Source organism: Lathamus discolor, chromosome 3 (assembly GCF_037157495.1).
Source record: "Lathamus discolor isolate bLatDis1 chromosome 3, bLatDis1.hap1, whole genome shotgun sequence".
In the NCBI taxonomy this organism is placed as follows: Eukaryota; Metazoa; Chordata; class Aves; order Psittaciformes; family Psittacidae; genus Lathamus; species Lathamus discolor.
In genome coordinates this window covers 17185200-17207886 of record NC_088886.1, presented here as the reverse complement: position 1 = coordinate 17207886, position 22687 = coordinate 17185200, and the positions used below count along the sequence as shown (strand labels likewise).

The 22687-nt window shown below is 46.0% G+C and overlaps 2 protein-coding genes across 3 annotated transcripts; both read left to right on the top strand.

The window, feature by feature from the left end:
• The first annotated feature begins 30 nt into the window (after positions 1–30).
• LOC136011652 (small ubiquitin-related modifier 3) lies at positions 31–4601 on the top strand. Its single transcript, XM_065673796.1, has 4 exons — positions 31–203; positions 594–722; positions 2880–2951; positions 3124–4601. The coding sequence occupies exons 1-4, from the start codon at positions 183–185 to the stop codon at positions 3184–3186; spliced, it is 285 nt and encodes a 94-aa protein (XP_065529868.1). The 5' UTR covers positions 31–182; the 3' UTR covers positions 3187–4601.
• A 276-nt stretch (positions 4602–4877) lies between these two features.
• On the top strand, positions 4878–22188 carry UBE2G2 (ubiquitin conjugating enzyme E2 G2). 2 transcript variants are annotated; one of them, XM_065673793.1, is made up of 6 exons: positions 4885–5148; positions 10309–10344; positions 10432–10477; positions 15922–16040; positions 18480–18620; positions 20269–22188. In XM_065673793.1, exons 1-6 carry the CDS (start codon positions 5106–5108, stop codon positions 20379–20381), a joined length of 498 nt encoding a protein of 165 aa, XP_065529865.1. In that variant the 5' UTR covers positions 4885–5105; the 3' UTR covers positions 20382–22188. The 2 variants fall into 2 exon arrangements, with proteins under 2 accessions (XP_065529866.1, XP_065529865.1); XM_065673794.1 differs by lacking the exon at positions 10309–10344 and having other exon boundaries at positions 4878–5148.
• The last annotated feature ends 499 nt before the right edge of the window (positions 22189–22687 follow it).

The following is a 22687-nucleotide window of genomic DNA, read 5'->3' as shown; positions in this document are numbered from 1 at the left end:
CCAGGACGGGGCGACCAATGGGCGCGCGGGGCGGCAGGGCGCGGGGCGGGGCCAAGGCGCGCGCTCTCGCGGGCGGCAGGAGGCGGCGGGAGCCGAGGCGGGAGCCGAGCGCGCGGGCGCGTCCCTCAGCGCGCGCTGTGCCGTCCCCTCCCCGCTCCCCTCCTCGCCCCGGCCCTTCCGCCATGTCGGAGGAGAAGCCCAAGGTGAGGCGCGGCGGGCGGCGGGGCGGACCCGGCTCGGCCCGGCCCGGCCCGGCGCGGCCCGGCGAGCGGGCACGCACACGGGGAGAGCGAGGCCTCTCCGCCGGGCCTTGGGGCAGGGCTGCCGGTGGGCCCCGCCCCGCCCCGCCCGGCGGCGTGCGGCGGCCAAGATGGCGGGGTGGGCCGGGCCGGGTCTTGCCGGGGCGCGGCGGCGGGAGGAGGAAGAGGAGGAGGAGGAGTAAGCGGCGGCTCCGCGCAGCCCCGCCGCTGTGGGGGAGGCCGCCCGGCCCCTGCGGGCCGCAGCGGGCGTGGGGCGTGCCTGGGGCCGTGGCGGGGCTCGCCCGCAGCACGGCCGCGCTCTGACCCGGCTGTTCCCTCACGGTTTTCCTCCAGGAGGGCGTGAAAACGGAGAATGATCACATCAACCTGAAGGTGGCGGGGCAGGACGGCTCCGTCGTGCAGTTCAAAATCAAGCGGCACACCCCGCTGAGCAAGCTGATGAAGGCGTACTGCGAGCGGCAGGTAGGCACGGCGCTGCTCCCGGCCCACCGCCTCCCGCGGCACGGCCCTTGGCGCGGCAGAAGCTTCACTGCTTGTCCGAAATACCGGTGCATCAGGGTGAATGTGTCCGGGCGTGCGGGAGAGCGAGGGCTTGGAATGCTTCAGTGTTGACGTTTTCCTCTTTGCTTAGTGAAAACTGCCCTGTGACAGCAGTGCTAGCCAGCGAGCTCCGATCCTGGCTCTGAAGCCAGTTCTCTGAATCTTCAGCCTTATAGCCCTCAGTTCTATCTTCTCCAAAAACCTGATCAACTTTATATAGTGTGTTTTCTGTTTGGAAAATGGGACAAAGCAAATTCCCCGGTTCCACGACCCCTGGTGTGGTTTTGTTTTCTCCTCTCACATGTCTGGCCTGTTGCTCATTGCAGTTTGGACTCCTGTATTCTGCAGGTGGCAGCCGTGTGCTTAGTGTCAGATGGAGGCTGTTCCTCAGTGCCACCCTGAGCTATTAAACGGGAGAGGGGTTTATCCCTGCAGCCCAGTTCCTGAGCCTGTAGCACTCGATACAGACTGGAAGCAGTGCTGCAGAGCAGAGGGAGGGGATGCAGATGCCTTTTGGAAGCAGAACACGGTTCTGTTTGCTGCGCTTGCCCATGTCCATTACTGGCATGGTCCTTGCTTTGCTTACTTGAACCTTACACTCTTCCCTGTTCCATGCCTGATGTAGCATAACGCCTCTTGGGTTGGGAATGGGAACTTGTCCTGGGTTCAGCTGTAACAGTGATTTTTCTCCTTAGGAGCTGGTGCAGTGCTGTGTTTTTTACTTTAGTCTGGGAACAACATTAGTAACACACTGATGTTTTTAGTTGTTGCTAAGTAATGTTTACTCTGACAAAGGACTTTCTGAGTCTTTAATGCTCTGCCAGTGAGGAGGGGTACAAGAAGCCTGGAGGAAGCAGAGACAGGACACCTGACCCAAACTAGCCAAAGAGGTATTCCATACCACAGCACGTCATGCCCTATGTATAAACTGGGGGCAGTTACCCAGAAGGCCCAGGTTGCCGCTTGTGTCAGGCTGGGTATCGGTCAGCAGGTGGTGAGCGGTTGTATTCTCTTCCTTTGTTATTTCCCTTATCATTATTATTATTGGTGGTAGCAGCAGTGATTTGTGTTATACCTTAGTTACTGGACTGTTCTTATCTCAGCCCGTGGGAGTTACACTCTTTCGATTCTCCTCCCCATCCCTCTGGGATCGGGGACTCTGGAAAAGGGAAGAATGAGTGAAAGGCTGCATGGTTCTTAGTTACTGGCTGAGCTTAAACCAGGACAGAACTGAATACACGGGGTCTTTAGAGAAGCCTGGGGAGTGCTTGCTTTCATGTGGCTGTGTGTATGATCGGAAGTGTGAGTAGTGGGGTTTTCAAAGGATTTTAGAGGGCAAAGCAAAGACCTGGATCCCTGAGGCAGGGAATAAAGACTGCCTCTTGTGATTAAACACTTTCAGAACAGGCATGAATTCAGCTTGGATTTTAAGGGCAACTTCAACTTACTAATGTTAGACTCCGGTGTTTTTCTGATAAGCCTTGTGAGCAAAAATCTGTGTCAGGTCCTGCAAGTTCTTTTTCCGTAGGCCTTCTTCATGGTTCCTTTTCTCATAAGAAGATAAAGAGCTAGAACTGGGAGCAGATGTTTGGCATGAATGAAAGCTTGTCTTAACTATGGGTAGTTGGTGCTGGTAGCTAGTTACACAAAAATGTCATTTTTTCGTATTGTTTTAAATTGTTTTCCTTGAGTCGGCTTAGTCTAACATTATCTCTGACTGCATGAGAAACAACTGCTGCTCCTTCTGGCCTGTCCTCTGAGGCTTTACACAATGGTGTATTGATTGACCTGTTCTTAAATTATCTTTGCAAATGAACTTGTGCTATTTGTGCCTTGCAGAGCAGGATCACAACCAAGTGCCAAACCCCCACCTGTGGTTCCATATAGAGTCCTTGCTGTTACAGCAGCACAGCAGGAGGTCACTCTTAACAGCTCTGCTTCCTTGATTTCCTTAGCAGCATAGATACACTGTTTCCCCTCTGGTTACATCTTTTGAGTCTGAATTTTGTTAAGATTTGTTCTGACAGTAAATCTGTAAATGTTTTGTTTGGATTCGTATTAATTATTTTGATCTTGCAGGGCTTGTCGATGAGGCAGATTAGATTCAGATTTGATGGACAGCCAATTAGTGAAACAGACACACCTGCACAGGTATGAAAAATACTTTTACTGCAAATTGCTATACAAATATTTTGATATCTGCATGCAGATTAAAACTGCACCTCAAATGCTCTATTATTGGTACTGGTTGGGAGTGGAGAGCTAAGTGCTTTTGTAACCACGTGTATTCAAAGCCTTGCATTTTCCGTGTTACTCTAAACAGCTGGAGATGGAAGATGAAGACACTATTGATGTGTTCCAGCAGCAGACAGGTGGAGTGTGTTAAGACATGCCATCCCTTGGAGAAGAGGAGTTTAAGGATCCTCATCGCACCCCACTCTCTCATCTGTCCTTGGATTTGCTATTGAATAGTAAACAAATGAACATGCCAATCACACAAGATCCTTTGAAACTTTAGAGGACATTTACCAAAATTGCTTGTTGTCTTTGACGTACTGCGTGTGCAAGTCAAAACAGTATCTGCAGGGATTAATTTGTACCTTCAATTGGGCCAATTTGATTTCAGTCCAGATTAAGGAGTATGCATTGTCTGTCTGCTGTTACCTTTTTGTTATTTCTTTCTTTTTTAATTTCTTTAAACCTGTGGCCTAAATATTCACCTATGTGTTAGGACATGGCATGTCCATTCCTGGCTCTCGTCAGCCTTGCCCCTCTGTTTAGTTCTAACCATGTAAGTAATTCAGTATATGTTCATACAGCTGGTGAGAGGAAAAGTTTCCATTCAAGATATGCTAAAGAGAAGGAAAGGAGATGCTGGTTTTAAGGTTTTTAGTGTGTGTTCAAACACCGTTCCTTCAGAAGCTTTAAGGCTGTAGCATAAGGCTGGTACATGCAGATACAATGCCTAGTATAGAGCTGGAGTTTGAAATACTGCAGATTTACATGTGCTTTGTCGTCATATGATAAAGTCATCTGAAATACACTTTTTTAATGCAAGAAGATTTGTCCTGAATAATTGTCAGAATCTGAGTTAGCAGAGCAGCTAGGACAAAAAACTAATGCTCCTCATAGAGCAGCAGTACTTTTTGTTGTGCAAGCTTATAAAAACAAGAAACCCATCACTGCGTTGTCAGTGGTTTACTGAGTGTGGGGCAGAACCTGTCACTTCCTGCTCCCTTCAGCATGGCTCTCATTTCTCAGTGGGTACTGCAAACATGTGGCCTCAGGTTTCTTTGGAATACTTGTTTCTGGTAGATTAACTTGTTAAATGGGGGGGGGAAGCATCTTTCAATGTCACCAGGCTGTATGTGCAGAAGAGCTGTCAAGAACCTGGTGAACAAGAGAAGAGAGAAATGTGTGTACAGGTGTTCAAAATAACCATCTGTTATAATGCCTCCCCAAACTTGATGAATTTTAAATACATTTGTGTGATGAGTTTGAGCTCTATGCAGAGTGTGGAGCCAGTTCCAGATGAGTTTTTGCAAAGTCCAGGTTGTAGGTTGTCCACTGCTGCTCCGTGGGATCATTACCTGCCTTTTATATCCACCTGACCCGTTTGGCCATGTTGGATCATCTCCCGCTTGCTGGGAATCTTGCTGGAAAAGCCCTTATTTTCTTTTTCATTTTCTTGTATATGGGCTGGGGTGGGACATCCTGTAGACCTCACTGTTTATTCACCAATTTGTACATTTATTTGTTGTCCTTTACTATTGTATACAGTAAATATAGTTTGGTACTCTGTCTCCTGCCTTACCCTTAATACGGCTGTGCTCCTCTCACTTGGCTGCTCATTTCTCTTCTCCGGGGGAACATGTACGTGGCAGTGGCGCTTCAGACATCCACTTCAGAGACTCAAGGTAGCCGAAGCACATGGCTGGGTATAAGCCTCTGGGGTTGCTGGTGCACCCTCCATCAGCTGCAAGCCCACTCTCCCCGGGGAACTGCTGCACAATACAACTTTGTGCACTCTATCGCCCCTTCCACACGAAGCAGCTGCAGTTCCTCGCTATGTCCGCAGCCTGTTTCCTGAGGGATCACCACCAGGACCGGGAGTTTCCCAGTTCCCTGTCGAGCCGCCTGCCCCAAGCTGAACTGCTCGCCCCGGAGCCGCTCTGCGCATGCGCGTCTCTGGCGCTCGGAGGACTAAGTGCGTACCATAGAGGAGGAGCGGGCAGCCGATCAGCCTCAAGCCGTCCTCTCTAGCCGGCCCCCCGGAAGCGGCGGTGGCAGCGGCGGGGCCGCGCCATGGCGGGGACGGCGCTGAAGCGGTTGATGGCCGAGTACAAGCGTAAGTGAGGGCGGGGGCGGGGGTCGGCACCCCTTGGGCTTTCCGCTGCCCCTCCTGGCCGGATCCTTCAAGCCTGGCAGGGACGCAGCCCGCGGCCGCGCACGGGCCGCGGCGGGGTAGGCCGCAGGCCTCCCTCCGAGTGCGCCGCGGTGTTCCAGCCGGCGCTCGGCCCGCAGCGACACCCGGGGCGGGAGGTTAGGGCGCACCGGGGTGGCTGGAGTGCGGCTGTGGGAGAGCGGGGCACGGGCGGCACCGCTTCCCGCTGCCGGGGTGCTGTCCTTGCGCCGTTGCAGCAGGCGCCTGCCTCTGCTGGGACCCCGAGCGCTGTGTGTGCGTGGTTCGCACCGGCTTTCCCCTCCGTCCCGTTCTTTTGGGGTTCTTCCGGGAGAAATTGTCCAGGCGGAGCAAACAGGAGCCACGGAAGTCTCTGTTGCAGAGCTCGGTGGCCTTAACTCGAGGCATTTGTCAAGCCCTTAGTGGAAGCGCAGCAGTTAGTAGCAGATTTTAAACTTTAGTGGTCAATGTCAGACTTGTTTGTTTAGAAAGCTGCGTGAGATGTGACTTGCAGGTGGTGGTGAGCAGTGGCTGGATCCCCTGGGGACATCCCGTTTCTTCTGGGGGGGTGATCTGCTCCCCAGTGAGCTTGTGGGGTGTCCAGAGGTGGCTTTTTTGGCAGGAGATTTTTTTTCCCTTTTTGTTTACCCGGTTGCCTTTGTCCTGTGATGTTGTAGCTTTTATTTAAGGCAAGAAAGTAGAATGGAGAAAAAATACGAAGTGTTTGGTAGGGGAGGGATGGCATTGGGCTGTAGGAAGCACCTACAAGAAATGTGAAGAGGGACTTTTTACAGAGGCCTGCAGTGACAGGACAAGGGGGAATGGCTTTGAGCTGACAGACAGGAGATTTAGATTAGATATTAGGGAAACGTTCTTCCATATGAGGGTGCTGAGGCCCTGGCACAGGTTGCCCAGGGAAGCTGTGGCTGCCCCATCCCTGGCAGTGTTCAGGGCCAGGTTGGATGGGGCTTGAAGCAACCTGGTCTAGTGGAAGGTGTCCCTGCCCAGGGATGAGCTTTAAGGTCCCTTTCAACCCAAACTGTTCTGTGATGATTCTGTGAACTGGCCTCCTGCTCTAGTGAAGGTCATTTCAGAGCTCCCAAGGTTGCCCAGGGACGAGGAGTTGTTTCTCATTTTGCCATCACTTAGTGGAAGACTCCAGCCTGTGTAAAACACAGTATTCAGTAGGGACTGTAGTGATAGGACAAGGGGTAATGGGTTAAAACTTAAACAGGGGAAGTTTAGATTGGATATAAGGAAGCAATTCTTTCCTATTAGGGTGGTGAGGCACTGGAATCGGTTGCCCAGGGAAGCTGTGAATGCTCCACCCCGGCAGTGTTCAAGGCCAGGTTGGACAGAGCCTTGGGTGAGATGGTTTAGTGTGAGGTGCCCTGCCCATGGTAGGGGGGGTGGAACTAGTTCATCTTACGGTCCTTTCCAACCCTAGCTGTACTATGATTCTTTGATTTATGGGCACATTTCCTGCCAGTATGGTGTTTATTCTCAGCAGCGATGCAGAGCGCAGGTCTCTAACCTGACCTGTCATGCAGGTGTTTGTCAGGCTGGGGCTGGCCTGGGCCCTGCTGCCTGGGTGCTGCTGGTAGCTCCTGGGGGTAGGGAGCAAACCCCGCCATGCAGTTATGCAGGTGAAGCTGGTGCTGACAGTGTTTGGTTGAAGCCTGCATTTTTCTGTTGTAATCCTGAAGCACGGACCTGAAAGCTGCAAAAATACTCGGCTCTGCTTTTATCTGTTCTCTTAAATAAGTCCCCTTAGTCCCAAAATCAAGGTTTGGTTCTTTATTGTTGAGGAGCTGTGAGATCTTACTAGAAAGTCTCATGTGAATGAATTCTTTAGGAAAAAGTGATGTAAAGCAGCATCAAAAAGAATTTGATGTAATGCTGCAGGCAGACATTAAGTGAGTCTCCTCCATGTAGTTTCGCAGGATAGCATTTATAGTGAACTGAGAGATTTTGTTTGTGAATTATGCTAGTTCTGAAATTTCAGAATTCACATTAAAAATACACCTTCATTGTAGAGAACAGAATGTGACAGTGCTTCACTGAAGTGGGTGCTTCCTTTCCTTATTGCTTGGAGAGAGAGAATTCATGTGGGACTACAAGAAAGCTGCTGCACCGGTGTGGGTTGTGATGAGCTGCTCTCTCCAGGGGGAAGATGGTTGAACATTTGCAGAAGGTCTCTGCAGCTGTCCCTGTTGAACCTGCTTTGAAAATGCTCTTTCCTGAACATAACACGAAATACCTCAGACACACACAGTGCCATGTGTCTGTGTGAGCTCAAACTGCCTTGCGCCAATTGAATGCTACAACAGAGAAAATAAAACGGAATTTGAGGCAGATTTATAAGAACAAGATTCTGGTTTCAAGCATCTTCAGTTCAGATGCTGTCAGACACTGAAGCGAGTATGTGCCCTTAATATTTCCCAAGTCTTGTGTGTTTAGTCACCCTGGGGATATGCTAAATTGATACAGTTTTTAGACAGCGTACTGCTGAACTTCTCTGTTAAGAATGTGATCCATCTTTTATTAACTGCTTTAACAAGAGGGTTTGTTTTAGTTCTTCTCTTTTTGGCTTACGGGTAATTTGCTTCTAATGACTCCCTAATGAGCAGTGAAATTAAAAGGGAGGTGTTGATTGTGTGCGCTAAATCTGCCCCATGTTCCTAGTAGAAGCATTGCACTTCAGTAGTGTCAGTTCTGTTGCATTCAGTCTCAGCTTACAAGCAAAGCTTCAAAGTAAGGTTTAGCTCTGGTGCTACGAGTTAGGACTTCACTGTGTTCCCATTCGGAAGCAAGTTCCCTGACTGCATGCAGCAAAATTCCCCTGCAAGCCAAACAGGATGCCTTGTGTAGGATGTGAATGTGGAAACCTCTCCAAATGCTCTCCAGTGCCGAAGGGCGACATTGCTGTGAATCAGGTGGTGTGTGCTGCACCATCATGGGCTCCTCCAACATGCACCCAACATGTGTCTGAGCAAGGAGTTCCCCACAAGAACAAGCATGGGGTCGCACAGCTCCAGGTGAGCGTGATGGAGCTTTGGTGACAGTGTGGCAGGAGGGCCCATCTGTGTCTGACAGATCCGCTCCCGCCTCGGTTGTCCCACAGATCACAAGGTTCCACTCCTTGGAGGTTTTGTCCTAGACCCACAGTCACCAGTCAGCCATGGTTCAGGAGCTGCTGCATCCAGGGCTCCTGTAAAGTCTTTCTGCTGGTCTTGCCCGTCAGAGAAAGGGGATTGAGGGAGGTGGCTCGTGGCTCTCACTTTGTGCAAGCCGTCTCTCTCAAGTAGCTAGTGTAGTTTGAGGATCCATGTTTCCCTGTAAACTGTGCTCCCATTTTCCCTTTGAACAGCTCTAGAGAAATCACAGAGTAGGATGTGACCATCCATGTGGAAAAGGAGTTTGTTCCTTCCTCAGTGAACAGTTATAGTAGCAGTCACTCAAAATCAAAGCTCATGTGCCCCTGCACTGCCCAGTTACTTTGCCTGATCCTTAAGAATGGAAGCCTCTTTAGCACTTTGGTCAGTGGCAAAGGGAAATCATGGGAAATCAGAGGGATTTTCTTCTTAGAGGGAGCCACAAGATGGAGCAAAATGATTCCAGGAGCTCCTGTGTTTGCCATCTCTTTCTGTCTAAAAGCATCAGCAAGAAAAGCTGTTAGAGACCCACTCTCAAGTGGGAAAAGCCTGCTCCTTAACACCAGGATGTAATGGGAAACCGTAACGCTGAGTTTCAGTCTGCTTGATGTTTTTGAACTTCAATTGGAGAGGTCTGTGCCAAAGTTAATAGAATTCTTAATGAACAGAAGAGTTTTGCTATCTGTCCTGTCAGTGTATCTCAGCATGGTTTTGAATCCAACAGTAACTTAGCTATTTTAAGACAAACTTCTATGTGCTGTTTTGTGCAGCACTACCCACAGTTTGACATATAGCCTCATGGAAATCAGGTCAAGTGTCTCATTTATCTCTTTGGGACTTCCCATATTCCCTGGGTCCATGTTCCTGCTTGTTTTCATGCGTGGGAATGCGTGTGGTGTTTCCTGTGGCTGTTTTATGTGTTACGGGCTACTAGTTGTGCACAGGCCATCGGGTAGGAAACACCATTCTAGGTCAGCAAAACATTTGGCCTTATTACTGTCACCTCCTCCAGTCTGACACCGTCGGGGTGTCACCTCCTGCCACCAGTCCTGCCAGCTGCCCTGCATCTTGCTTGGAGCTGTGAGGCTGGTGTTGAGTCCCACCAGGGACTGCAGGTCCACTGGGTGCTTATGCATGGTTGAACTTCACCTTGCCAGCTGGTTACTACTCTGCAGGACCTTGGAAACCAGAAGTTGATGGTCATTGCATTGGATAGTAGAAAAATGGGTTATTATTTTATCAGCACACAGAGGGCTGGTTTTCAGCAGGCTTGAAATGAGGTACTGATGCTGAAGGTTATAGTATGAATTGGGAATTGTACTAGTTTCCTACAGAAAATGAGGATTGATGGGTTCATACTTGCTGTGTGCAGCCATGGCTGCTTTATTGCTGCTTTGTTTTTGATTCACCTATTCCAGGCCGTGCAGGGAGAGTTGGGTTGAATTCAAGGAATAGAGCTGCTTGTCGAATCTCTCTTGCTTTGGCTTCTCCAACTTTCTGTGTCGTTTTGGGTTCTAGTGTTGAAATGCTGTCAAGTCTGAATTGATGTAGGGAGGTTACAGGGTTACAACCTGTATTGTCTTTAGGCTGTTGAGTTTGTACCTGCAAATACTACAGTGGTCCAAAAGCAGAGTTTCCTGTGCTCTGTAGAAAGACATTTTTTTCTTCCTTCTCAGTTTAAAATTGTTGCCTCTGGGAAGACAGGAGTTTTAGGAGCCTGAAAAAGCATCAGAAGACAAATAATTTTGCCTGGAAAACCATTGCATGAAGAAGTTACATTGTAAGCAGTGAGATTCTGGGCCTTCTTAAAGGGAAGTTTTGCCCAGTGGTGTCCTCAAGGTTTTCTCCAAGGGTGTTTGCTGGTGGGGCTTCATTTGGGGCCACCCAAATGCTAGCCAAAATGCTTGGTCTTGCAGGTCATGTTAACCTTCCTTGTGTTTTGTTTTTGCAGAGCTGACCCTGAACCCACCCGAAGGGATTGTAGCAGGTGAGGAGCTGAGCAGGGTTTGTGCTTGGTGGAGTTGTAGCTTTGCACTGAGGTAGCACTAAGCATTGTTTTGTTTTTATTTCATAGGTCCTGTGAATGAAGAGAACTTCTTTGAATGGGAAGCTCTGATTATGTGAGTTAATACAGTTTTGTATCCAAAATCAGCACTTGCACTCTGTGATTAGCTTCTAGGAGAGCAAGAATATAAAAAAAATACCAGTTGTGCATAACATCAGTCTTGGCCTTTGGCAGTTTCTTTTCAGACCTGAACAGGGAATTATATTTGGAATTTAAAGAGTGTGACAGAGGCAGCATTGGGACTTAAGTGATCATTTGTTGTACAGGTGTCATGATAATAAGCAACACAGAATCACAGAATGGTTTGGATTGGAAGAGACCTTAAAGCTCATCCAGTTCCAACCCCCTGCCATGGGCAGGGACACCTTCCACTAGACCAAGCTGCTCCAAGCTCCGTCCAGCCTGGCCTTGAACACTGCAAGGGTTGAGGTAACCATACCTAAAGCATAAGTAACTTGCAAACTTGACAGGAATCGTCATTTGGGCTCCCTTGAATATATGTTGCATATATGAACACTGTAGGAAACAATGAATTGTTTGTAGATGACACAAACCTGTTGGGAACATTACTGGGCGGCAAATACAGGCTGTGCTTTTATCATGCTTTAAGTGGAGCAAAATACACAGATTATCAGGGATGGGAGGAAAAAAAAATCAATGTCTAAAATGAGTTCACTTGCTCTTCAGTTGTTTTTTCCAGAAAAATTGGAATGGGATTGAGCTGAGAAAGCAGTTCAACTAAAAAAAAAAATTATCTTGAATTTTACACTTCATGAATTGTCTGGTCATGTAAAGACATTGTGGTTCTGTGGTTCTGTGTAGAAAGCTCTTTTCTTGGTGAATACCTCTGATCATTACCTTTTGTGGTTTGGAAGGTGACAAAGACTTCTTTACAAAGCTGTGTTCTCCCCTTCCACTCCCAAACTGATGGGTACAGTTGTTCATAGCAAAACCTGCCATGAAAAGACAAAATTTTCTTGCCCAGCATCTTACAAGTTGTCTTCTCTATTGCTCATAGTCTTTTACTCATGCTGTACCCTTCTTTGGAAAATTCGAGTACATGTAATAACTCACGATCTTTACACAATAAGGTTCAAGAACAGTAGGGGAGCAGAGAAGAGACCTCTGTCACTTGGCTCTGGCATATTACACAAATATTACAGAATTAAATATGAAGATGCTCTAAACAGCTAAGTCTGTATTGAAGCTGGTGGTCTATTGTTAGGGTAGATCCAGGCTTTGTATTTCATGACTCCTTTAGTAAGAGTTGGTGATTTCCTTTCCCTCAGCCAGTGCTAAGGAGCCCCTGCTTGCAGTATCTCTGCTGTGCTCTTAGCAGGTTTTCAGTGCAACCACCAGTGCTGACTTAGGAGATTCTCAACTAGTGTGGGTGGCAGAATTTCCCTATCTTCTCTATTACCTTGGAGCATGTTGTCATGGGATGAAAAACAAGATTTCTGTGTCTTGGGGTCAGGCACACAACCAATACAAAAGCTTCCTGAGCTGTAGCACATCACCTATTCCACACAAGCTGGCTGCGTAGGTGATCCTCCTTTATGGCAAGCAAGAGCCTCTGAGTTATTTTAAGTCTGGTAAATGAAGGTTTGGATTACCACTGCTTGTTTGCTGATTGATATGAGGAGTTGGCAAACGCCTCTGCTTATGTACAGCAATTCATTTTGTAATAAACAGATTGTACTTCCTGGGAGCTTAGTCCCCTGAAAATAAACACCTGGCATGGAAACTGGTGTCAGGCAACAAATTACCTAAGAGTTTGGCTGCAGGGTCTTATGCTTTTTCTTTCTGCAAGTGGGATGTCTCTTCTGAGGTACGCGTTTTGTAAGGTACCAAATTTGAGTTCAGACAGTTGTGCATTGCTTAAGAGTTTAGAAATCCCAGAGGATTTAATGAACTTCTTGGAATATGGAAGGAAATTCCTGCCTATTGGTACCTTCTCTTAGCAGAGACTATGTGGTTAAGTAGAGCTTTCATGGGGGACACACAGAAGTACTTTTGCATTTGTTTCATTACCTAGAAAATACTTTTTCTTATGTTTCCCATAACAAATTCTTAAACAACAGAGGAGCTGCTTGCAGACTTGAAAGCCCTTTAAAGTGCTGAGTGTTGAGCTTCAAGCCTTTGTCAGCGCAAAGTGAGAGGCGGAGGCACTTTCATTTTGGTTTCTGTATTGTGTGTGTCATATTAAATTATATTTTAAGATCTGCTAAATTCTGAAGCTGTGGTACAATAGAAACATGTTTACCCTAAGCATGTTTGGTTACTTTCATCTTTTTACACAACTCTAATAGTAGAAATGTTTGCATACATTTGGAAAGCAGGCTAAATGACTTGTTTGTGTTTGTCTGTGATTATCTTCTCTGATGTTTTGTAATCTCAAATGTGCTGTGTGAGATTTGGGGAATGAAAGAAGTAAGGGTGAGGAAATGAAGTAAAGCTGGCTTTAAACTTTTAGACAGATGAAGTGCAAAAGGCAAGTGATGTAGTAATGAAGAGAATACTTCTATTTTTCTTCTTTCACCCAATTTATGTAAGCCTAGAGCACATGTAATGGCAACTAAATAAGAAAGAGACCTAAGAGGAAAAAGGCATTACCCATTTATCAGTTAGGTGATGTTACACGGATTATTGGAAGAGTTTGGCTCAGGGGTAGAATAATGCTGTTTAAAATAATAGTAATAATAATTTGTTTTTCTGGTGTTCTTACCTGTAGTAGCAGTGCTGGAGAAATACTAAACATATACATGTTAAGGCTGATTGACATGTCTGAATGATGGAACAGTTCTTATGCTCCCAAAGTGAGTGTAGTGGATCCAGAACTGAAAATACAATGTGAACTTCCTGAACAGTGGAGGTTTGGAGCCTGGCATGAAATACACCCTTTTGATAAGACATCACACAGATGCTGAATTAGAGTATGTGAAAGCCAGATCTTTGCAGCAGGGTGACTTGTGATGAGAAATAGCCCCAGCGTGTCAAGAGAGTTTACCATCATAACAGTCATTACTGTAGCGCTGCACCGTGTTGTGCAAGTTTGTGACTTCAGCATTTCAAGACCAAGTTTTGCTCTCTTTGGTTGGCATATACAGGGGTATGCTATTAAAGTTTATCCCCAAAAGACACAAACCTCACATAATTGTTAAGAGCTTTATTAGCCTAAAGACTGTTTGAAAACTGAACAGGATAAATCAAAGTCAACTTACCAAAAACCTGTCTAGAAAAGGTAATTAGATATATAATTAGGCTTATGAATTTGTTTAGTGTGGAATTCCCCTTTTCAGCATCTGGTGACTGTGGGTTTTGGTCTTTTTCCAGCATCTTTTTACAAATAAGAAACCATTTACAATGTACATGAAGCTGTGATTACAGAATTAATTGTCCTTGTCAATGCGCTTTTCCCTTGTATTTTGGCAGATATACCCACCATCCTTTTCTTCCCCTTGCCTAAGTCAGCCAGCTTGTGGAGTTCAGAGTTTCTTATTTTCATGCTATGTCTTATGTCAGCAGAGTTGTTTGTCATATCTCTCACACAACTAAGCAGCTTGGTTGTCTGGCAAGTCATACCGTATTTGTGCTTAGGGTTGCCCTGATCGAGGTGCAAGACCTTGCACTTGGCCTTATTGAGCTTCATGAGGTTTGCCCAGGCCCACCTCTCCAGCCTGTTCAGTTTCCTCTGGATGGCGTCCCTGCCCTGCAGCGTGTCAACAACATGACACAGCTTATTGCTGGCAAATTTGCTGGGGGTGCACTCAATCCCACTGTCCATGTCCATGTGCTTTGAAATCTTCGCAGAGCAGGTGGTGTGATTGCAAAAGGCGCTTTGCTCTTTACTTCTCTGACCCTGCCAATGTCCTTTTTGAACTGAAAGTGAAGCTGTCAAGTTTGAATGTTGTGGCCTAAGTGTTTTGTAGTTGCAAATGCTGTCTTGGATCAGCCTTAATCATTTCTTTGAAGTTGATCCTGGCAGCACTGAATGGCTAAAACAAAAACATTTTGCTCACAGAATACAGGTCCTAAAATGGAGCATGTTGGGTTAATATGTTTGACAGAAGAGCCCTTAAGGCTGTGTGTTTGCTCTCAAAACAGAACATGAGACACCCACCAGCTTTCAATGGGTATATGTACATACTCTTAGAAGTTCAACAATAAGCCTTTAAAATGCAGCTGGAATTAAAATGTTCATGAAAAAATGCATTCAGATGCGAACTGAATCCTGACCAAATTAGGGAAAAGGCCAGAAGGGGATCAAAATGGTTGAGCTGGTTAAGCTTTCATTCTTGCTGTATGTTGATGCATTCCTCTAATCTTGCCTGCCAGTGTCAATGCTCAGGGTTAAATCACTGCGTTCTTGTGTTTATCTATCAGCCAAGTCTTTTGAATCCCAGAGTTCAGGAGAGTGAGCCTTCTAGGGCTTTAGGTTTTGCTGGGCTCAGTTTTCTTTTTCTGTAGGTTACCACTTGCAGTCTTAGCTGCTAGGACTCCTTGAACTTTCATGTTCTTTCTGGCATGGAGAGTGTGCATTGTGAAGAGGAAGAAGCATTAATATATTCCTAAACCTTATTTCCCAGACAGTATAACCCTCATTTGAAAAGCTTTTTACTGAATACATAAGGTCTTCTTGGCTAAGGTTTTCAAGTGGCGAAGCTTGTTTCGTACTTTCCAATCAAGGGAGATCATGTTTGTGTTATAACTTCCACATGGTGCATCAAGTTTTAATAAATCATGGCGAAGAAAATTTTTTGCTCACTGTCCAAAAGCGTTTTGCGTAGGGAGGGTGAAATACTTGTCTTTATATTCTCAACTTCATTGCACTTTGAACTAGATGGTGAACACAAGGAAATGTTTCTGCAGGAACCCTGATGAAGCCATTTGTTCTCTGTGTGCACTTAAGGGTGTGCAGACTGAGTACCTTAAGTCTGCAAAGAGACATTGTTGTCCTGCATCGAGCAATTATGGTCCCTGAGCTTTGTTTGTATTTTCATAACGCATTGTTGTGGGGTGTGTTCCTCAGTCAGTGATAAGTGTTGATGGGTGGTTGTGCTCGAAACTGGCAGCTTGAATCTCCGTGGGTTTTATAAATTATTTTTGAGCTATAGCATTTGCCATCTCTGTCTTGTGCAGCATAACAGTATCTTCAAAGGCGCGGGAGTCCCACACCTGCCTCTGCGTTCTCTTGACGTGCAGATGCTCAAATCCTGGAACATGCCTTGGAGCCAGATACTCCAGTTTTATCCAGACACACCCTGCTAATTAAGCAGTGTTGTGACCTTCCTAGTAATTTAGTGTGCAAGCTTTGATTTCCCCCTTCCCTCCCAAGCCCCACATTTGGATTTAAGTTTATGAGGTAGGGGTAAGAGTGCGTTAACTCTTTGTTTTCTGAGGGACATTGATATGGCCCAAACCTCACATGTCTCATTAGACAAGAACTTGGGTGAAAGAAGTATTTACAACTCTGGTGAATAGCCTTTTACCTGTCTCTAGGGGTCCAGAAGACACCTGTTTCGAGTATGGGGTGTTCCCTGCTGTTCTGAGCTTCCCACTCGACTACCCGTTAAGTCCTCCGAAGATGAGGTTCACGTGTGAGATGTTCCATCCGAACAGTAAGTCTGATGCAGCAGGACGTGGGGAAGTGGGTTGCTTGTGCACCTTAAAACCTAACTTTTGCAGCAGGAGGGCCGGCATCCTTAGCAAGGGTGATTCTGTCTCAGGTTTAGCAATATTTCTGATGATACACCCAGAGTACTCTTTTCAAGCAGATGACATGTTTGCAGGTATTTAATATTAAGGCTTTGCTGGCCTTTTCTCTGCAATTCTTACGGTGACAAGATTATCTTAAGACTTTTCAGTGGAAGTAATTGAAGGGGCTGAATCTATAGGCTATTAGGCCTCTGCCACTTGAGAGCAATAAAACAAAAATGCTGCCTTCCTGCCTAATGTTTCCTTCCCAGCTGACATTCCTGCACTTGCATAACACAAATCTTAATCTCAGCTGGAAATCAATTTATTCCATCCTATTCCAAGGAATTTTGCAATTTCTTGAAGTTCTGATCTTCCCTCCTCAGAGTACCACTGATGCAGATCCTTGCCCATTTAGTCCACGTCTTTCTATTCTCCTATGAAAGGCACACCTCATATCAGAGTATAGAACTGTGTGGACGTGCCCAAGGCAGTATAGCATCACCTCTGAAGCTCTGATGTCTGCAGCAGTGCAAAGTTTGGCACCTTGCTCCAGCTGGACTCATTCACCCAGACTTCTTGGCAGGACTGGTCTCCATGAGAAAATCCATGTCCACACAATACTCTGCAGCTCCAGTTTTGGCCTTGGCTTGAGGTTTGCTGCTGACAGCTGCTTTGTGCGCAGCATAGGAGGGAGGAGTGGGGTATGGAGAGGCACAAACTGCCTGACTCTCATGTGTTACGTGTGAGTGCTTCCTTATTGGGGTTTACTGGAATAATACTGGATGGTCAGCATAGTTTTTTAAAGTCTTGTGATTCTGGGTGATGTTAACCTAAAATTGAGATCACCAAAAGTAGACTCTAGACTTGTGCTTCTCAGGTGGGGTTGTGATGGTCTGTTTCTACCCAAACAGGCTGTAGAAATTGGGTGGCTTAAGTGCTTAATCCTCCACCTCTAAGGAATTGCAAGGAGAATGTTTAAGAAGTCTGCTGTGTTCCCTTATCTTTGCAGTTTGTGTTATGTACATGGGGAACTGAAGACACCACAGAACTATCTTCTCTTAAAATGATGTTCATGGATGCTCTGGTGAAGATAACTTCAAGTAGTAATTAATAGCAAGTCTTGCATGAGCATTTAGTGACAAAGTGGGAAGACGAGTACATCAGAGGCATCAACTTTTGCTGTCTTGACTGTGCTGCTATGGTCCAGCTATTTTAAATGAGGTTCTGCATAAAAACATTAGAGTAACTTACAAGTGAAATACCTTCTACCAGTGTGTTTTTAACTTCCAAGGAGAAGTGATGATTCAGCACATGCTGTTTTCACCTCTTCCAGCTATGGCTAGACCAGCTCCAGTCGCCAGCCTGGGGCTGCAGGAGGGGATGTAAATAAAAGCCTTCCAAAGTGCTTACATGTTGCAGGCTTGTGCAGACATTAGCTGAGTGAATGGAAAGAACTGAAAACGAGCACAACTGCTTCCAGCGGTTATTCCCTCTTTTTGTTTTGTCTTGTGTTCCTGGCAGTGGCACAGGTTGGTCACCCAAGGAATGGAAGCACTGAAAGTACTGAGCTGAAGTTGTCCTTCCTTGGGAGGCTGCAGCTTTAGGCCGAGTTGCTAAAACAGTGTTTCAAACTCCATTCTCTCTGTGTTGCCTCTTCAAGCTTTCTTTGCCCTCATTATCAAGTCAATGGAGCCCAGTGTCTCTGAAGATGAGTTGTTGCAGATGCTTTGCTTGCACCAAAGGTGGGAGGGGAAGATGGCTGTATCCTTAATTGATAGGTTGCCTTGTTTCCAGGCAATTTAATCCTTCTGAGCTTTAAGCAAAATTAAAAGCAGTAGTCTGAACTATTCTGGTTGCACCTCCATGGTGTTCAAAATAGGATCAATTATGTTGCTCATAACATACCAATTTTCCTCCTTGCTGCAGCAGAGCGGGTTTGCTTAATTCTTTTTCCAGTCTCAATCTCGTGAAGGACTCCAGCATGCATTCAGTGCTCTGTGACTGTTGTCGTTTGATTTAAAGAGGACTGGTTACCTACTTGAAACTGTGTGTATGCATAAATACTTGCCTTGTTCCACCAGGCTGCATCTCTTATTTTATCCATGGATCCTGTCACTGGTTATTAAATGACAAAAGTGCTCCCAGCAGGCTTCTGCTGGGGAAGGACGACTCAAGTTTGTCAGATTTGCTTAAAGGAGATTTTTGCTAGCTTTCTTTCAGATTTTGCATCCTCTTGCCTTTGGAAGAGGCTTAGCTTCAGTCATAGGAAGGCCAAGTCCGAATATTAATCTCTGCTAAAGATCTGGAGAGGTCAAGTATTTCCACTGAGTAACAATCAATCCCCTTTACTTCTTGTGCAGTTTACCCAGATGGGAGAGTTTGCATCTCTATTCTTCATGCTCCTGGGGATGATCCCATGGGATATGAAAGCAGTGCTGAGCGGTGGAGTCCTGTGCAGAGTGTGGAAAAGATCCTCTTGTCAGTTGTTAGCATGCTGGCAGGTAAGGACTGCTGTTTTATTAGCAGTAGCTCAGATAGCAGTTACTGAGTTAGCTAGAGCTGCTTCTTGCTGTTTGATGTTTTTTAAGTGAGCAAAGGGCATTTAAAGCTGCTCAGCAGCAGAGGAGCAGATGGTGATGGTCACTTGGGTCCAGAGGCTCCCAGGTTGCCTCCTCCTGCACAAAACCTGTGCTTCGTCTTTGTATTTGTCTATGATGCCCATTCAACTCTTGCAGGTTGTCAGGGTATTGATTACAGCTCATGTTGGATTTGGCTTTAGAAGCTGGTTGAGACAGCTCTAACCAGTAGGGCGAACTGGAGTCCATGGGGGATTAACAAGCCAGCACCCTCCATTTCTGTTTGTTATTTCTCATGTACCCCATTCTACCATCTGTGGTTCAGAGGAAGGCTTCTTCAGAAGAGTGGGGTGAAAAAACTTCTTGTACAGCCTTTTAAATTGCTTTCCCTAAATCCAGCAAGGGCTGTGGTTCAGCTCTGTTATGTAGAGCTCCCTGAAAGATGCATCTGTTTCCACATGGTGGACAGAGCCACTGAACTGCCTGAAAAGAACAGAGCTGTGTCCCTCATAATCAGTTTTGAAAGATAAAAGATTTTAGACATCTACTGTCTTTTAAGGGCAGGCCATCAACATTGTCCCCTGTGTCTCTTAACTATGGAGGTGCTGAGGCACTGGCACAGGCTGCCCAGAGAAGCTGTGGCTGCCCCATCCCTGGCAGTGTTTGGGGCCAGGTTGGACGGAGCTTGGAGCAACCTGGTCTAATGGAAGCTGTCCCTGGCCATGGCAGGGGGTTGGAACTGGGTGAGCTTTAAGGTCCCTTCTGACCAAAACCAGTCTGGGATTCTGTGATTGAATCAAGAAAGATAAGAGCCCAAGATGTCTGCTATTAACTAGGCTGGAGTGGATTTGGACTAGTGTGTGAAGCAAAGTGGGTAGAGCATGTTCCATCCTAGTGATTCGTGTAATCCTGTCGACAGTTGTCCCACTGTATGCTGACCATGAGCCTAATGAATCCCATGTTGCAGCTTACCTCTGTACAAAATTAAGTGTTGGAGTCATGGGGGTTTAATGTATTTTGTAAAATGCCCTGAAATCCTAGAATGAAAGATGTTACAGAAATGAAAGCATTTTATGGGTATTCTTGGTCTGTTCTGTTGTTTTTTAATAGAACAAGCTATTCCAAAGCGTGACGGAGCCTGTTTGGGTGGCCTGGTCGGGAGGGCTTTGTGTCTGTGAAGCTGCAAAACCAGAAAGAGACATTTTGCAGGGAGCAGCATGCAGTTTTGCACCCCCTTGACAGCACTGGTGGTGCCTCATTGTGGTGTTCCATGTACATGCTGGGGCTCAGCTGCCGAGAGCATAAACGAAAGAAAGTATTGCTCCTGTGCCACTTGTCTCTACCTAAACTCAACCTTGCTGTGATATTCTCTTGTGATCAGTTCAGTCAGAACCATTTGGGAATGCAGTGGCTGTCACTGGATTTTCTTTCTAGTGATGTTTCTTTAGTCCCAAGCAGGAAAAGCATGTCAGAGCCACAGGGAAGTGGCAGTACAGAGGCATTATTGAAGAAGCGAGAGGGTCTTGCTCCCTTGCCTGCCTGTCCACCGACCTTTCAGTTTTTCTCGTTTCAGAGCCAAACGATGAAAGTGGAGCCAATGTAGATGCCTCCAAGATGTGGCGGGAAGACAGAGAACAGTTTAACAAAATTGCCAAGCAGATTGTGCAGAAGTCACTTGGACTTTAAGCTCACAAAGAGACTGAAGTGTTTTGTATTCCTCTCCACCTGAAAACGAGCAGTGCTCAGTGCTGGTACCAAAAAGGAAAGCTTTGCAAAGCTATTGGCCTAATTCTTCTTATCATTTGTTATTTATTTACCATCTGTTTTCTTCCACTGCTCCAGAGAAGCCTCTGGTTCGCTCACTACATTGTTTGCAAGAGGAATTTAGTACTAGGGGAAAATACAGAGACAATGCTATTTCAGAGGCTGCTTGTTGCTACCTCACTTTGATATGGAAAGCTTGGAGACTTTGCAATCTGCAGCCCACCTTTGCCAACCTGCTGTTTGAGGACAGTGCTGGTTTCAATCACTTGCTGGAAGAATTAGTTGTATGTATTTATAGGTAGCATTGCATCTGGAGCACCAGTAGACAGGAAGTAATCAGTCAATTTTACAATACTTATTAAGGACAGCATTTGCAGTCAGAACTTATATGAAGAGTAGAGTTAGCAAGAGAGGCTATAAAACAAGGTTATAGTCAGGATGCACTTGGAAAGAAAGTAATTGTGCAGCATGTAACTGTAAGAAAAGATTTAGGGAGTTGTCAGTGACTGGCTGGGAGTCCGCTGTAACACTGTGAGTTTGTATTGAGCCTTTGAGTCAGTGTCTGCTTGGAAAGAAATCCCAAGAGCTGCTTTATAACTCCTTAAGGACACTCAGTTGTAAACTTTACATTCAATTAGAGGTGCAGGATATAAAGTCTGGATTCTTAAACACTTTTGGTCACCATGGGCAAGGTAGGTCGTTGGCAGCCTGAAAATCCAGTGAGAATGTGTCTGCTCCACTGGACATATAATATCTGCAATAATGTCAGCTCCTCTTCTGCTGACATTTGGGTGTTGAGAGGATAAGGCACTACTGGCCTTTGCCATTACAGCCCAGGTCTCCTGTTCTTAAGTTCAATGGAGATGAACGTGATGAATTTTATAAAAATTAACTGTAATACTACTTTATGCTGCCTGCAGTTGTGCATTTAAATATGAGTCAGAGAAGACACTGACAGTGTTTGCTAGAGGATGGGAGATGCAGGTTTTGAACTGCAGAATATTGTAGCCAACCACTGGTGTGGAGCATGCGGCAAAAATCCAGCTGCAAGGGTCAGTTTGTAGAGCTGCTTAGAGGCCACTGGTGACTTTTGTGCTTTGCAAGTGAATTTCTTACATAGGTCCAATTCTTCTTCAATTTACTACAAGCAATAACACACCCACTGCTGTGTGTGACATGGAAAGAGTCGCATCATAGAGAGACCTTTACAGAGGCGATTGTGCGCTTGCACCTGTGTGCAACTCATCAGTATTTATGCCTTGCAGTCTGTGCTGCATGTTCACATGCTGCAGATCACAGTATGCCATCGTTCTGCACCTCTGAAGTTTGTATTGCCACAACTTGCTGATTTTACCTCCTTGTAGAAGTAATTCTTGCTTTGGTGTAAGGGTAGGAGGGGGACTTGACATAGTTTGGGAGCAGAAGTGAAGAAATAGTGTTGTATCTAATTAGTATTTCAAGGTATACAGGAAAATGTAGTGCTTCTATGCAACCTGGGAGCGTTGTTTGAATTGTAGTGGATGGAGTGTTGCTCCTGGGAGTACTGCAGCTGCTTTTGGAAGTGGTGCTGGAGAGCTGTGAGCACCACAGCAAACGATGGGTCCCACAGACATGGCAGACGTGGGCTTTCGTAAGTGCAGAGTATTCTATTCACATGTGCTCTCTCATTATTTTATGGTGGGATTTAGTCTGTATACTGAAAATAAAGTGATTATATTTTCTCCTTTCATAGATGTATGCAAATATATTGCAGTGGGTGTTTTTATGGCTAACGAATTCTGACTTGGTTCAAAGGAGTGGAGAGTTTATTCTAACACAGTTAAAAACACAGGGGATGGTTTAGAGGAGTGGAAGAGTTGACACAGTGGCTCGGGCTTTCCAGGCAAATGTCTCTTCTCCAATGATGGCAATGACTTGATCATAGAATCATAGAATCATAGAATAGTTAGGGTTGGAAAGGACCTCAAGATCATCTAGTTCCAACCCCCCTGCCATGAGCAGGCACACCCCACACTAAACCATCCCACACAAGGCTTCATCCAACCTGGCCTTGAACACCGCCAGGGATGGAGCACTCACAACCTCCCTGGGCAACCCATTCCAGTGCCTCACCACCCTAACAGGAAAGAATTTCCTCCTTATATCCAATTTAAAGAAAACTATAAAATCCTGACAGCTGGCAGATGTGATGCAGTTTGCTTCTTACAAAGAACTTGCTGTGATCCACA

Bases quoted from the DNA above. Each gene is read 5' to 3' on its own strand.
- LOC136011652 (XM_065673796.1), top strand. From the start codon at position 183: ATGTCGGAGGAGAAGCCCAAG. The intron at 204-593 runs GTGAGGCGCGGC...GTTTTCCTCCAG, and splicing joins TGTCGGAGGAGAAGCCCAAG to GAGGGCGTGAAAACGGAGAA. The intron at 723-2,879 runs GTAGGCACGGCG...TTGATCTTGCAG, and splicing joins AGGCGTACTGCGAGCGGCAG to GGCTTGTCGATGAGGCAGAT.
- UBE2G2 (XM_065673793.1), top strand. From the start codon at position 5,106: ATGGCGGGGACGGCGCTGAAGCGGTTGATGGCCGAGTACAAGC. The intron at 10,345-10,431 runs GTGAGGAGCTGA...TTTATTTCATAG, and splicing joins ACCCGAAGGGATTGTAGCAG to GTCCTGTGAATGAAGAGAAC. The intron at 16,041-18,479 runs GTAAGTCTGATG...CTTCTTGTGCAG, and splicing joins TGAGATGTTCCATCCGAACA to TTTACCCAGATGGGAGAGTT.